Source organism: Coturnix japonica, chromosome 1, assembly GCF_054131305.1.
Source record: "Coturnix japonica strain WE chromosome 1, WE-NBRP24, whole genome shotgun sequence".
NCBI classification, from domain to species: Eukaryota; Metazoa; Chordata; class Aves; order Galliformes; family Phasianidae; genus Coturnix; species Coturnix japonica.
Window position 1 is genome coordinate 110,414,872 of NC_140663.1, and position 14,805 is coordinate 110,429,676.

Genomic DNA, 14,805 nt, shown 5'->3' on the forward strand with positions numbered 1-14,805 from the left:
TTCTATGAAAACTGAGTTTTACAGTGAGAGTGGTCGGACACTGGAAGAGGGTGCCCAGAGGTGGTGTGGAGTCGGCTTTCTTAGGCACAGAACTGTCAGGGCACAGTTTGGGGCAACGTGCTGGAGTTGCCCTGCTCCAACACAGGGAGGCAGAGGAGTAAGTCTTGTGAGACCCCTTCCAACCTCAGAAGCAGTTCCTAAAAACTTCGTTGTGTTAAGCAACTGAAAAGTAATCGTTGGAAACGGTGCCTTTTCTCAGCGTGCCTCATTCACCTCAAACAAGTTAACGAGAGGAAAGTCACACCTTTCTCTCTTCCCCCGTCCCGCCTTGAATTCCCCCTCCTGTGGCGCAAGTGGTAGAAGTGCCGCTCTGCTACACAGAGGCTCGAATCCCGGGGGTTGGACTCGATGATCTCTAAGGTCCCTTCCAACCCGCACGAGACTGTGATACTGTGAGATACTGTGTGAATTCGCTGTGTGGAACTGCGGAGCGCCCCGGGATCCCCGTGGAGCCGCGCTGTTCCTCACGCAGCCCGCCGCCCTCACACACCGCGACCGGCGCTCCCCACAGCCGCCCGCAGGACTCTGCCGGAGCCAACGCCCGCACCCGCGGGGCCACCGCGGCCGGTCCCGCCTTGCCGAGGGGCTCCGGCTCCCTCCCTCCCTGTGGCAGCACCTCCCTATCCTGCCTCCGCCCCCCGCTCGCGGCCCGGGGCTGCTCCAGCTGCCGGGGGCGGTGGCCGCGCCTCCAGCACCGAGTGCCGAGCGGGCGGCGGCGTCGCGCGGGACGGGACGGGCGGTCGGTCCCCCGGGGCCAGGTGAGCGGAGCTGGGTTCGGGGCGGGGGGCTGCGCGGGGCGAGGAGGGAGCGGCAAAGCGGCAGCTGCGAAGGTGCCAGCCGGGCTCAGGCTGAGGTGCTCGGCTACGACCTCTCCACCGCCTTCCCCTGAGGACTGAGGGCAGAGAGTGCTGCCCGCCCTGTTGGAAGGGGTGAGCGACGGGGTGCGAGTCGCGACCGCCGCCCCCTCCGCCCTCTAATGCAGCCCAGCCCGGCCGAGGACAGAGCCCGTCTGGCAGCGAGGGGCCGTTAGGGAGAGGGGGACGGCGCCCACCCGTTGTCCCGAGGGTGGTGGTCATCCCGAGGGTGACCCTTCCAGCCGGCAGGTGCCCGATCCGCGGTGCCGGCTGGGTGCGGCTGCGGACCGGGCTGGTCAGCGGGGATAGAGGTCAGTAACACATTGCAGTCGGAGAGAAGTGAGTAGTTCTGTTTGACGCGTCAGCAGGGTTTGAATGCGGTGTGTGGTAGAGCCGAGGGTGGCCGGCTGGGACGGCGAGGGTTCAGAAGCACAAGAAGGTCTGTGGGGCACAGCCGGTGTTGTGAGCTGGGTGGGGATTTTTGGTCGTTTGCACTGAGTGAGGAGCGATCTGGGTGCGGGAAGGGACCTTGAGTGCTGTCTGCATTGATTTTTGCTTTGGTTTTGTTACTCACTGTTGGTATTTGTGCCAGTGCCGACTTTTGTTGCTATTACCGATCGTCTTGCATTGATTTATGTGAAAATGCCGAAAACGTGTTTGTAAACTCAGTCCCGGCTGCCATCCAGCAAGTTAACAGTGTGGCTGTGCGAGCCTGCGCTGGCTTTGGCTTCAGCGGGATGAGTGGGAGTCACACCGCAGGCATGGTGGAACCAGCTTCAGTAAAGGCCAGACCGAAGTTTACAACCCTTGGCACGCAGATTTAAGTGCTAGGCTGTCCCACAGCAAACTGCTTGGCTCCTGCGCTCTGTCACTTGTGCCGCTTGCCTTTGCTCAGAATGCATTTCATCCTTTTACTTGCATAGGCTAACGGTGTGCACCGTCATTAGGAGGCACTTGTTCAACCTTTCCTGTTCTGAAGCTTTCATCTTATTCCTTTGTGCGTTCCTTCCTAAAAATGGAAAGTGTCCTGGAAATGATGGGCTACGAAGCTGGTGAAGGGTCTGGAGCACAGGTCTTATGAGGAGCGGCTGAGGAAGCTGGGATTGTTCAGCCTGGAGAAGAGGAGGCTCAGGGGAGACCTTATAGCTCTCTATAACTTCCTGAAGGGAGGTTGTAGTGAGCTGGGGGTTGGCCTTTTCTCTCATGTAGACAGTGATAGAACTAGAGGGAATGGTTTTAAGCTGCACCAGGGGAGATTCAGGCTGGACATTAGGAAGTATTACTTCTCAGAAAGGGTAGTCAGGCATTGGAATGCACTGCCCAGGGAGGTGGTGGAGTCACCGACCATGGGAGTGTTCAAGAAACGTTTGGATTTGGTGTTGAGGGATATGATTTAGCTGAGAAGTATTGGTGATGGTTGGACTGGATGATCTTCTAGGTCTTTTCCAACCTTGATAATTCTGTGATTCTGATTATGTGATCTTCATGTGGGTGGAATAAGCAGGGTCTTGTCCCCTAATATTACTTTAGGTAATTATGTAGATCAGACAGCATTCGTGAGCATGTTGGTTTGTTTGTTTTCCCTTTATGTCGTTCAAAATTTCACATTAAACTTGTGTTTCTAAACACATCAGCAGAAATTGGCTGCAATTGCAGCCAGCTGGAGAGAAATCAAGTACTGAATTCCCATTCTCAAGCTAATCTCCCAAATTGTAGTGAGTGCAGTGAGTGCTTTAAGACAGGTAATCCACTAATAATGGTAAAATATTGGCAGGTTCAAGAAAGGTTTGGACTTGATAAGGGAATAACAGTTGTTAAACTTTGACAGCTTTTAGTTCTTAATATATAGCAGGATCATTGGCCTTTGTAATTAGTGTGGTGTTACACTGCACAAATTAGGGATTATTGTATTTTCAGTGGAATACTAGATTAGGCCACAATCAAAATGGCTCACACAGTTATTCTCATTGACTTCAAGAGCAGAATTGGCATGGATAAGGTGTGCTGTGTTTGTCCTGAGATGTGAGCTTGCTGATGAATGGTAAGTTTAGTAGTTTCATTGTATGCAGGTGCAGTTAAAAGCTTTGCTGTTCTCTCAGATGTGTGAAATTTTTAGACTATTATTATTTTTTAGGACAGTTCAGCTGGAAGGAACCTTCAGAGACTACAAGGTCCAACTCCTGACCATGTCAGGGCTAACCAGAAGTTAGAGCGTGTTACTGAGGGCTTTGTATAAATACCCCATGAACACTGCCAGGCACAGGGCATCAACTGCCTCTCCAGGAAGCCTCTTCCAGTGTCTGACCACCTTCATGGTAAAGAAAACTTTCCTAATGTCCAGTCTGACTCTTTCCTGGCAGCTCTGTGCTGTTCCCCTTCTGCTGTGAGCTCCTGGGAGCAGAGCCCCGCACCTCCCTCTGCCTCCCTTCATCAGGGCGCTGCAGGGAACGGTGAGGTACCTCTTGGCCTCCTCTCCCCAGTGCCTTCAGCTTCTCCTCATAGAACATCCCTTCAGCCCTGTTACCAGCTTTGGTGCCTCCTTTGGATGTCTCCATGGACTTTAACATTCTTTTTGTGTTTTGGAACCTAGAGCTGCTCATAATACTTGATGCAAGGCCACACCAACAGTATCATCACCTCTTTGGACTGGCTGGCTGTGCTGTGTGTGCCCCTTGAGTGCCAGGACACACTGCTGGCTCTGGTTGATTAATAAAAGAGCAGTTTTAGGTGCTTTCCATCTTGTGAGAAAGAAGAGCCAGGGGGTTCGAATCCCCCCTGTGGTGCAAGTGGTAGAAGTGCTGCTCTGCTACACAGGAGGCTCGAATCCCAGGGGTTGGACTCGATGATCTCTAAGGTCCCTTCCAACCCACACGAGACTGTGATACTGTGATACTGTGTGAATCATTTCATGTCTATCAGATAACTGCTCATGTTTATGGGAGTATTATTCTTTCCAGTGCTACCTTCCTGGTGGAACTGTAGTTTGGAAAGGATCTATACTTGCTGTGTGAAAAGATAGGGTTATGTAAATTAAACAGTAATTCGCAGGACTCAATTGACTGTGAGTCTTTGATTTCTTTTGTGCCAAAATATTGTTTGAAATTTATTGTTGTCCTGGGTAGATAAAGGATCCTTTGTAATTGCCATCAAGTCAGTGGCAAAGAGAAAAAGAAAAAAAAAAGCATCTTAACTTTGTCCCTGCGTGAGTCACGTGGATTTGTTTCTAGCTGTGAGTTGAACACCTTGTATACCACAGGTGCACATGCTGTGAGCGCTGCTTTCATCACCTTCAGGGCAGTTTCATTGCAGGTACTTTGTTGTGGAACTAACACAAGATCTTAGAAGTGTATATTAAGAAATGTATATTAACTCACAGAATCACAGAATGACCTGGGTTGGAAGGGACCTCAAGGATCATGTAGTTCCAACCCCCCTGCCTGGCAGGGCCACCAAACATACACCTTTACTAGATCAGGTTGCCCAGGGCCCCGTCCAACCTGGTCTTGAACACCTCCAAGGACGGGGCATCCACAACCTCTCTGGGCAGCCTGTTCCAGGGCCTAACCACTCTCCTAGTGAAGAACTTCCCCCTAACATCCAACCTAAAACTTCCCTTTTTTAACTTAAAACCATTTCCCCATGTCCTGCTATTGTCAGCCCTTTCAAAGAGTTTACTCCCCTCCTGGGTGTAAGTTCCCTTCAGGGAATGGCTTAACAGAGGAGCAGAAAGTATTTACCCCATATAAAGAGGCGTCAAAGTTACTGTAGTTCCTTGTGCTGCACAGAGTACTGATGCCATATTCATTACCAGACCTGTAGGTTGGGTTGGGTTCTGGAAGATGGGTTGCTTCAGTGTATCTGTCTGTCAAAAATGATAAGATTTATTTCTTTGATACAAGTGGCATGTTTGACCATTGAGCTGTTGATTAAAGCAGACTGTGTTTGTTTAAAACAAACAAACAAAAATAAATCAAAACCAAACCACTTTCACCAAATGTTGTACTCTATAGCTTCCAAGGGATTTTTAACAGCTCCAGTGGAAAGATCCAAGAGACCTGCTATGTCCATAAAGTAAAGCTTAGGATGTAATCAGTGTCATTTCTTTGTTAGACTGTCTTGGAGGTGATGCTGTTGTGCAAGCCAATGGAGTATGGGGTGGAGAGTGGGAAGGTGGGCCTGTGAACTGAGCAGAAAGGACTGTTTCATTTCTTTCCCCCACTTACAGTAAGGTATAGGAAACTTTCAAGTTCCATTTTCCAAAAGCAGGAAAATTAAAAGCATGAGCTGAGCGATCACTTCTCTGTCATTCTAGGCCTTTTTTTTTCCTTCTTCTTCCCTATTAAACTGTATCTCAGCACACAGTTTTTACCCATTTCTGGTTTTCTCCCTCATCCCTTTGAGGAGTGGAGGGAGCAAATGGCTGTTTGATGCTGAGCTGTCTCGTGGGTTAAACCATAGCAGTCCTTTTGGTGCTCCAAGGACAAACTGGGAGAGCTGAGTTTGTTCAGCATAGTGAATAGAAGGCTCTGAGGAGACGTGGTACAACCTTTCAGTATCTAAAGGGGTAGCTTTAAGAAAGAAGGGGGCAGACTCTTCAGCAGGGTCTGTTGTGACTGGACAAGGGGAAGTGGGTTCAAAGTAGAAGAGGGGAGATTTCAATTGGATGTAAGAAAAGCGTTTATCCAGTAAACCTTCCTTGGGATGTTAAAACAATCATGTTCCTATTGCTGCACCTCCTGAACATGTTTCAGGTTTTGTTTAAAGTTAAGCAGCTATTTAAGAATACCACCCAGAGATCTGCCTGGAGCCTGGATAGCTGTGAGTGGCAGGGAGTGTGGGAGGATATTGGTGTGCACCTAGAACAGTGGGCACATTCAGTACTTAGAGACTTTGCCCCTGGGCAAGTGCAGGATCCCAAACAACTGGTAGACTGTAATAATTCCTAAGAGGTCCAAACCACTACAAAGCACGGGGGCTTGGTCTGTTGAGCCACACTGTGCGCTGCTCCAGTCAGGCCCTGCATCTGAACCTTAGAACCAACCCACGCCAGTATCTGCCTCTGCTATATGCAAGAGGAAGTGATATGAATGTCCGCTTGTTTATTAAGGGAGGAAACTCCTACCAAGAACGGGAAGGAGTAAGAAGAGGACAAGTCAAGCAGACTATGAACCTGTATGGGAAGACCCCATTGGATTTCAAACCCTTAAACACTCAGCCATTGTGTTAGCAAATCAGCTTACACTTCTATACTTCTAAGCGTGAGATCTCTAAGTGTAACTGAGTGCAGCCTTATAAATCTATTTATTGTAAAACGAAATTTAAACATCTCAATTTAAAAGTTCCAGTGTTGTGCAAACTGAATTTAGTCTTAGGCAAAGACTAAGTAAAAGAATGAATTCCTCCAAGAATTTTTCTTCCCATTTCTTTCTGTTGAGAGTTGTAAGTTTTCCAGAGGACTAGTGTCTAGCCAGGTGGCTTGCTGTGCTCTGTCAGCCAATAAGAAAAAGATTAAATACCTTTGAAAGCGGTAAAGATTTATGTCAGGAGGACTTACTTGATGGATCCTTTAGTTGATGTTACCATTACAGCTTTTAGAAAAAGCGATGCTCTACTTGAAGTGATTGGATTTCATGGAACTCTGTGAGTCTGATTCTACAGCCTTTGATAAGTAAGGAAAGGCATTAATGAAAGCCAAGCTATTATCAGACAATAATAATCCTATTACTGTCTTCTGGAAAAATACATTAAAGAAAACAAGCACATAGAAGACCATTTTTAATTCAGTGGTGTGTTTCTTGTCTTAAGACTAGAACTTAAGTTGGTAGATGCTATATGTGCCAAAATTCACAGTGACATAAGACTTTCCAACATAGCGTCCTCCCTATTACATCTCACTTGATTCAGCCAAAATTTAAAAATAACATAGAAACTTTACTACAGTTTCGTTCCAGTCTGGGACGGGGTTGATGGAAGAAGTCAGTAGTTTTCTGTTTCTGAAAGAAATCCAAAGCACTAAGAAACTCTCGTACCTGAGCAATTTGGCTCTTTACTGTCGTTTTTCACTTGGTAAAGATTTGAATAATGAAGACTCTCAGAATCAACAGCCAGAATCTTACCATTCATCACTACTGTCCTCCTCAACAGTAAATTCCATAAATCTGGTAATATATATTTTAAAATCCAAGATCTGACTCTGAAAGCCTCAGATGGAATAAATGGGACGTGAACAAAACAGTGTGAAGCACAGCAGTAGACAGCACGGTCAGAAGTTAATGACTGATTGCTTACAGTTGGGATTTCCAACAAACTTTCTGTTACCAACAGCTCATGCACTGGCTGTGAGAATCAGCTCTGGCTGAAATTAAGAATGAGGAAAATGATTGCCAGTAAACAGACATGTTCAACAAGCACTGTGAAACTTGAATGTAATTTTCAGAGGGGGATGTAACAAAGTATAGTACAGCGCAGGCAGCTGTATTTAAGGTTTGATTTTATTATTTTTGTGGCTTTCAGGATAGTAAAAATGTGTCTTCTGTAATAAAAGGCAAGAAGTGGCTTAGGATGGGCAAGGTACCTTGATGTGAGTTTACACTTGGAACACAGTCCAGACTTCTCCCACAGCATTTTGAGTGGGGCTGCAACAAGCAGACACCCTTGGGGCGGGTTGCAGAGGCACAGATCCCGTCTCTTATGCATTATGGCCTCAAGTTGTGCCAGGGAAAATTTAGGTTGGATATTAGGAAGAACTTCTTCGCAGAAAGGGTAGTTAGGTACTGGAATAGGCTCCCCAGGGAGGGGGTTGAACAGCCATCCCTGGATGTGTTTAAGAGCTGTTTGGATGTGGTACTTAGGGATATGATTTAGTGGAGGGTTGTTAGAGTTAGGGTACTGGTTAGGCTGCGGTTGGACTTGATGATCTTCAAGGTCTTTTCCAACCTGGGTAATTCTGTGATTCTGTTCTATGATTCTATGATTCCAAGCGCATTTGCAACACGAGCCCAATTTCCTGTGGTTCTTCTAAGTCCACTGAAGTGCCTGGAAAACATCAACTACAAGTAATGCTGTTTATCTTTCAGAGGTGAAAAGCTGGGTACGGTGGAGTAAACAAGGTGAAAGCCTTATGGACCTTGGTTTTTAACTATTTTCTTTGGGTAACCCTTAAGATTCTTTCACCTGCCCTTCTGCAGTAGATTACCCCGTCACAGTGTTTGTTTGGATCAAGCTGTTTCATCTCCTGTGGAAACTGTGCTACTTAGGCAGGTGAAAGTACCATTGTGTGGAAGGGCAATTCCATCAGAGGACTAGTGAAAAATAGCATGAAATAATCTAGTTAATATTAGTGATAAGAATGTGGGCTTGTCAGTGTCTAAAAAATAATGATAGTATAGACAGGCGGATCTTCTTCCTTAATAGAGTGTAAGCAGAATTGTTGTGAAATGAAAGAAACGATAATATTGTATACCTAATATTTTGTTTTTATTGTAATTTTCACTAGATGCTGGAACAAATGCTGAGCTAGCATCCATCTTGAAGGTCTTGCAAAAGGTCAACTGAGTTGTGATCATGTTGGGAATTCCCTTTGTATGTTCATTCACTTTCCTGCTCTCTGTTTTTTATTGTGTCCCATGAGACCATTAATCCACATTTGTAACTGAATAGCTTTGGACTTCTTGATATGACTGTATTCTCTCAACAAGAAACCTTGCCTCTATCCTGAAACTGAATGCAGAGAATTTGGAAGCATTTCAAATCAGATTTTTATGTGACACAACACTTCAACACTTACCAGCAACAACTGCTAAGCTTTTGGGTTCTGCTGAGCTTTTTGGGGCTCAATCCCATTCATATTTCAGCTCTTCATTTGTAGGCAGTAGAGGCAAGGACTGCTGAAATTTCGTTTGTTGTCTAGCAGCATTACTGTGAGTGTATGGTTTCCCGTACCAAAAAGAGATTTCCCCATAGATTGAAGGAATAGATGTGCAGCTTGGCTTTGCTTGGGAGTGACCTAATTTGAGATGGGAATGGGAAGTGTGAGTAATCAGAGAAAGGAAACATAGCGTTTGGATGTGCATTTCTTTTAACACCATGAAGTTATATTGTAGGTGGACCATCCTTGCAAGTTGTCAGTCACAAACCTACCAGTGTTATGCATGGCAATTTTTGTTATCAAGTTCTTAGAATAATTAGTGTAATTACTTAATGTACTGTCTGAAAAGCTTTATTATTAGTTGCAGCTGTCATTCATGATCTTGCCATAGCTTGATAGTTATTTCCTCGGAGTATTCTGGTTTCAAGCATGCATCCAGCATCTGCAAAGTGGAAACTGCATGTGTCATCATCTAGGTCAGTCTTCTTCAATCCAATCAGTATGATCATATTTTTGCCAGAAATACCATATACTGTGTAACTGTTGGAAACGATGGCTGGCAGTAACATGGCGCTGTTCTAATCTTCAGAAAACCTTTCCTTTGTTTTCTATATTACAGTCATATGTGTATAATTTATTTGCATGCATGTTTAATCAATTTCCAAAGTGCTGTTTACTTAGCAACTTCACTGATTTACATGTCTGCCAGTATATTCCCTTAGTGCTTACTTGGAGGCTTCACCCCATAGTAACCATTTTATTCTAATAAATATTTATATTAATGTGAGTGCTGGAAAAAATTTATGTTAGCCCTCACCTTTAGCAAGAATTTATAACCCTCAGGAGTGAACATTTAACAGTTCATGTAAAGAAAAAAACCTACTGCAGCTTGATGCAACATGTACAAAAATACAGGTAGCTTGATTCCCAACTTCTCTCAGTGCTAACCAGGTATGAATACACCAGGTTTGTGATGGCCATGTTAAACTTCTGTGTCTGTGCAGGATGCTGTGGCCTTCCATAAGGCAGGCACATAAAAGATACATACAATAAATATATAAAGTTAACTGCTTTGTGTTTATTTCAAATCAGTTACAGAATTGCTAACAAATACGTCTCTGTAAAACTCTAAAAAGACCTAATGCATGGAAAAAGCACATGAATGTTTTATTTAACGGCTCTTTAAGCATGCAAAATATCCAGAAGATATACACTCTTTTTTTTCCCTTTTTTTCTCCCAAGGATCTCATTATAAAAGAGTATAATTCTTGGGGGTGCTAAATCTTATGGTAGGAAGCATGTTTGTTTTCCATCACGATTTCCTACTGCCCACCTGAGGCAACCATCACTAAGAAGAGACATAGAGAAATCAGTTTTCTGTCATATTCTCTAGGAACTTTCTGTGCACAGTGGCTTGTTGCATTTTATTTGTTGTTGAAATTTGCAGTAACTGTTTTGTCATGAGAATGTGATGAGGAGTGGGAATCAAAGTCTTGTATTCTTCAGAGGTTCTCAGTGATGCTATTAAATGTCAGCTAATAGAACCTGCGGGCTGGGGACCAAACAAGTGCTTCCCAGTTACGTCCTGTGATTAATAAAGCTTTTCAAAAAGCTCACCAGGGTGTCACTCTTGTGTGTTTTGTTTGTGAGGCTTATGATGTTTGTTTGCCTTATGAACTTCTAAACTTTACTTGTGTAAGGACTTGCAGTCATGATCTGATATATTTGTGAGTCTTTGGAGAATTAGAGCGTGAATGTTTGTTTGCTTTTTTCCTCCAACAGCTATTTATTTATTGGTGACATGGCAATACTCCACAGTGCATTTGTGCATAGTACATGACCAGTAGTATAACAGGGCTGAAAAATTAACACATCTGCATTGGAAGCATCATTTGTCACAGTATTCACACACTTGTGTTTCTTCTAGTTGCAATGACTTATTTATGTATTTATTTATTTTCTTCTAGAATGGTTGCCTGGGGAAGACAGCACTGCTGTGTTGGCAGAATACAGCACATCTTATTGAGATTCAGGATTGCTTTCCCAGTCCTCCTTCTTCATTTGTTCTTGGCCACTGCCAGCAAAGGTAAGACATGTTTTTCCCAATTTGTTGTTGATATTCCAGTGATCAGCATTAGTCTTTATGAATAGAACTTTTGATTATATTCACAACAGGCAACTTTCTGCCTTCTTGAAATCAAAGGGTATAGTTATCATTACCAACAGCTAAAACATCTGGTAATCATTTTGGATATGCAAACTCAGTATTTATTTTCACAAAGAGTCATCAGTAGTAATTTCTGTTTGCCTGTGGATGAGGAGAAAATGTGAGCGCAATACCTAATAACAAAACATTACTTCCCTGCTATTTTTTTTTAACTGAAGGTGGAACTATTGTCAGAACCTCCCTTTAAATATTTTATACTGCTCTTTCATGGACACTTTAAGACCCTTTTAATTTTGCATAGAACACAAACAATATATTAACAGAAATTATGCATTTGAATTTGACGGATGTATGCTCCTTCTATAGCAGTTAATGAAAAAGAATCAAAGTTCTTGTTATTTCTAGTAGAAATGGAGTAACTAACGTGGTGATGTTTTTGTGTATGAGGTAAAGTAGGATCAGCAAGTTTGTGTTTCATTCCTTACTGCTTGTGAAGCTCAAGTGCAAGTCTCATGCTGAACCTCAGCAGGCACAGATAGCAGTGCTTGTCATTTGTAAAACTTCTTATGCTAATGTTGTGCGTGGAGTAATAAAGAAAAAAGAGAATTTTTTTTTGCCATTTACATAATGCTTATTTCTAGAAGCTCCTTCTTGTTTTGTGGCATGTTATACTCCAGAAGGTGAGAGTTTCTTACAGATCAAATACACTTAATAAATATGCCTTTTTAATGACATTTTACTAGCTAGGAATTTTTATGTTAGCAGAATAGTCTAATTCTAATTCTCCAAATGTAGTAGTTTTTGTAAAATGAAGCTTCTTTTGAGGCAGAATTTGAGGTTCACATTACAAAACTGTTGCTAAAATGATCAAGTTTTAACCTTAGGTACTTTGAAAACCAAAATACGGACAAATGTCCTACGAACATTTTGCCAGGGACAATTCAGCTACATCTAGAGTTTTGAGAATGGAAGCAAAGAAGGATTTTTTTTTCTTTCACCTGTATATAACTTGCTGTCTTGGAGGTATCTAGATCAACAATTGCAAGGGTCAGTGATCCTTCAAGAAGACCTAAACTGATGCAAGAGTTGATTTCTGATTCTACAGTATTTTGTTGGTGGTGGTTTTTTTGTTGTAGGCTGTGGGCATTGTCAGCATCATCTCTGCTCAGTTCTTTCCTCAACTAAGATACTTTTCAGGATTATGAACAGAAAAGAATTATCTGTGATCTTTCCAACATATAGGATGCTGCATAATGTGGCAGCAGAGTTTATCCCCATCTGTCTAAATATAACTCTGACTGAAAAGGAGGAAACAGTTCTTAGCTTCAGAATTCCCAGAAGAATTAATCTGTCCACGTGTAGAAAGTTTATTTTAAACTTTTTACAAATAGCAGCTAATAGTTCTAGATGGAATATGCAAAGGTTTAAGATTATTTTGATGTTATTTTTATGGACTGCAGCAAGCCAAATGTGTTACAGATTGTAAACACTTGCATAGAAATTAATGACTGTTGTTGTTATTGGTTAAAAAACAGATTATATGTATGAGTAAACACATGATTACCCTTATTGAAAAGAATGCTCAACTGTAGCAATGTTCTATTGTACTCAAATAGTAGATATTAGCAATGTAAAGAAAGTTGCAGCCAATTGGAAGGATCTTACAGGTATAATTCTTATTACCTGTGGCTGACTATTTCTTGCAGAGACATCAGTTCAATGTCTGAAACTGTTTGAAAAAAGATTACATTTTTGTTCTCCTCCTGCATTACCTTATTAAGTTCAAAAAGCGTGTTTTAAATGTTTGAAAGTATATACATACTTTTCAGTTCTTCCACTGCTTGAGAGAACACACTTCAGTGAACAATTTTAGTTTTAGCACTACATCTAGTCTCAGCACTTTCCTCTAGTGATGTGAATATATTAAAAAAGAACATCTTGCATTTCTGAAGGAGGCTAAGTGCTTGAATCTAGCAAATGCCACTCAGAAGTTAGTCTCCAGTTTCTACTGAATGGAATTTTCTTGACTCTAACTTGTTATTTTTGCTTAGTTTTCTTACTCTGCAGATGTTTGGAGCATTCTTTCTCCTATGCCATGTTTTATGCCATGTTTTTGCATTGTCTGTACTCAAAGGAACTAACTGTAAGCTCAATGACCCTGTCAGAGGACAGCCAGTTCCAGCTCCTTGGTTCTATGAACAAGAGTGGGCTGCAGCACAGAAGTACCCTTACTAGAGAAAATAAATGATGATTAACTGAATTTCCAAGGCTTTGAAGTATTGTTAGCTTCTGCTTGTATTACACCCACCTACATATATAACAGGCCTAGCCAAGATAATGTTGATAATTTCTAACTCAGTGGCTTCATAGTGTCAAGCATCTATAAAGAACATTCTATGATTTTGCAGCCCTGTAATTAATTTGCTGTTGTGAATTAATAGCAATAACAAACCCTGATTTAATGCTTAACACGGCATCAAGCCTCTGTCAGAATTTGTTTGCTTCCCAAATTAAGTCTGCTGCAAGCTTTAATTAACATTTCTGCTCAGAAATGGACTTCTAGTTTTTAAAATATAAAGGGCTCTTGGATAATTAACAGTGATTTTATGTTTTGAGTCTTTGTCAGGAGACTTCCTTCTCCAGCCACTATGGCCATCTCTGTAGGCTTAAGATTCCTTACAGGAATTTCAGAGGGCATGTAAGTCATGCAAACATACTACTGACATACAGTCTGTGAAGAATAGCAGCTTCATCAGATCTTTCCAAACCTTCAGCATAATTCCTATTTAATAGTGAAAGACCTGATCAGTTACTTTTCTTCAGAGAAGCCTATGTTACAAGTGTTGACGTATGACTGTATCTACCAAGCTGTTCCATTTAGTAAGTCAGTTCTTACCCGAGTATGCTAGATTTTGCCCATGCACCGTGACAAATAGCCAAACCGAATGAGTAAATTCATGCTTCGGGGTGGAACAGAGGGCATTAGTTCTGTTGCTTGCTGTTAGGATGTATGTTCTGTTTCTACAGCGCCAAACTGTGAAAGTCTACTGGCTGCTAATTAGGAATTTCATCTAATTTGGCCTGAACCCTGAATTTGTTTGGGTTTCCTTGCTTGATAGCCTTGTGTAGTACCTTTGTGATAGATGTTGAACTTCAGAAATAATTCAAGGTTGTGAAAGATGTCTACAGGATTCTGTTAATTAGTATTACGAGGGGAGTTTCAAAGCTGTAGTAATCAACAAGAACTGTTATCGGCGAGTTTACATGAAGACTGATTAATAAATGTCTTAAACATTTTCTGGTAGCCTGTACTACAGTTGCCACAACAGGAATTTCTTCCTGTGTTTCATTTCTTCTTATTGAAAAAGAAGTCTGACATCTCTGTGGCTAAGAGACACAATATTTGAGCAAATCCCTTGATCAAAGACCTGGCAGTGATCCTGACAGCAAACTAGGACAATGACTGTGATGTACCTTGAAAAGAAAAGCTGGATGCAAGTTGCCTTAAAATTTGTCTTTTCACAGGGGAACTAATGAAAAAACATCATTTGTATATTGACTAATCTTCTTTTGCTATCCAACCCTGATCAATCATGGTTAGTCATTTTTTTCTATAAGGTATATAAAAGCTCTGTGAATATTGACAAAGTAATGCCTTCCAAAATCTATCAGTCTATCAATGCATTCTCATATTGTACAGTGATGTATAGTGACAGTAATGCAAAGATAGTACAAGAGAAGTGGTGGTAAGTATCCAAAAGGTTGTTTAAAGAAAAGACTCACCCAATAGAGGTCTTCAGTCTGCTGGAAAACACTGAAGCAATCTCCACCAAATAGCAATCTCAAAGAGAGGTGGA

General features: G+C 42.4%; 1 protein-coding gene across 6 annotated transcripts in view; it reads left to right on the plus strand.

Annotated features, from left to right (window-relative positions):
* The first annotated feature begins 545 nt into the window (after positions 1-545).
* Positions 546-14,805, plus strand: part of ADGRG2 (adhesion G protein-coupled receptor G2) — a 50,194-nt gene continuing 35,934 nt past the window's right edge. For 3 of the 6 annotated variants that reach the window (XM_015886254.3, XM_032441059.2, XM_085550330.1), the window contains exons 1-2: positions 690-818; positions 10,749-10,867. In XM_015886254.3, coding sequence (XP_015741740.2) covers positions 10,750-10,867 — 118 coding nt within the window. In that variant the 5' untranslated portion in view covers positions 690-818; position 10,749. Of the gene's footprint in view, positions 1,226-10,748; positions 10,868-14,805 lie in introns of all 6 variants that reach the window. The other 3 variants (XM_032441054.2, XM_085550328.1, XM_015886244.3) reach the window with 3 other exon arrangements.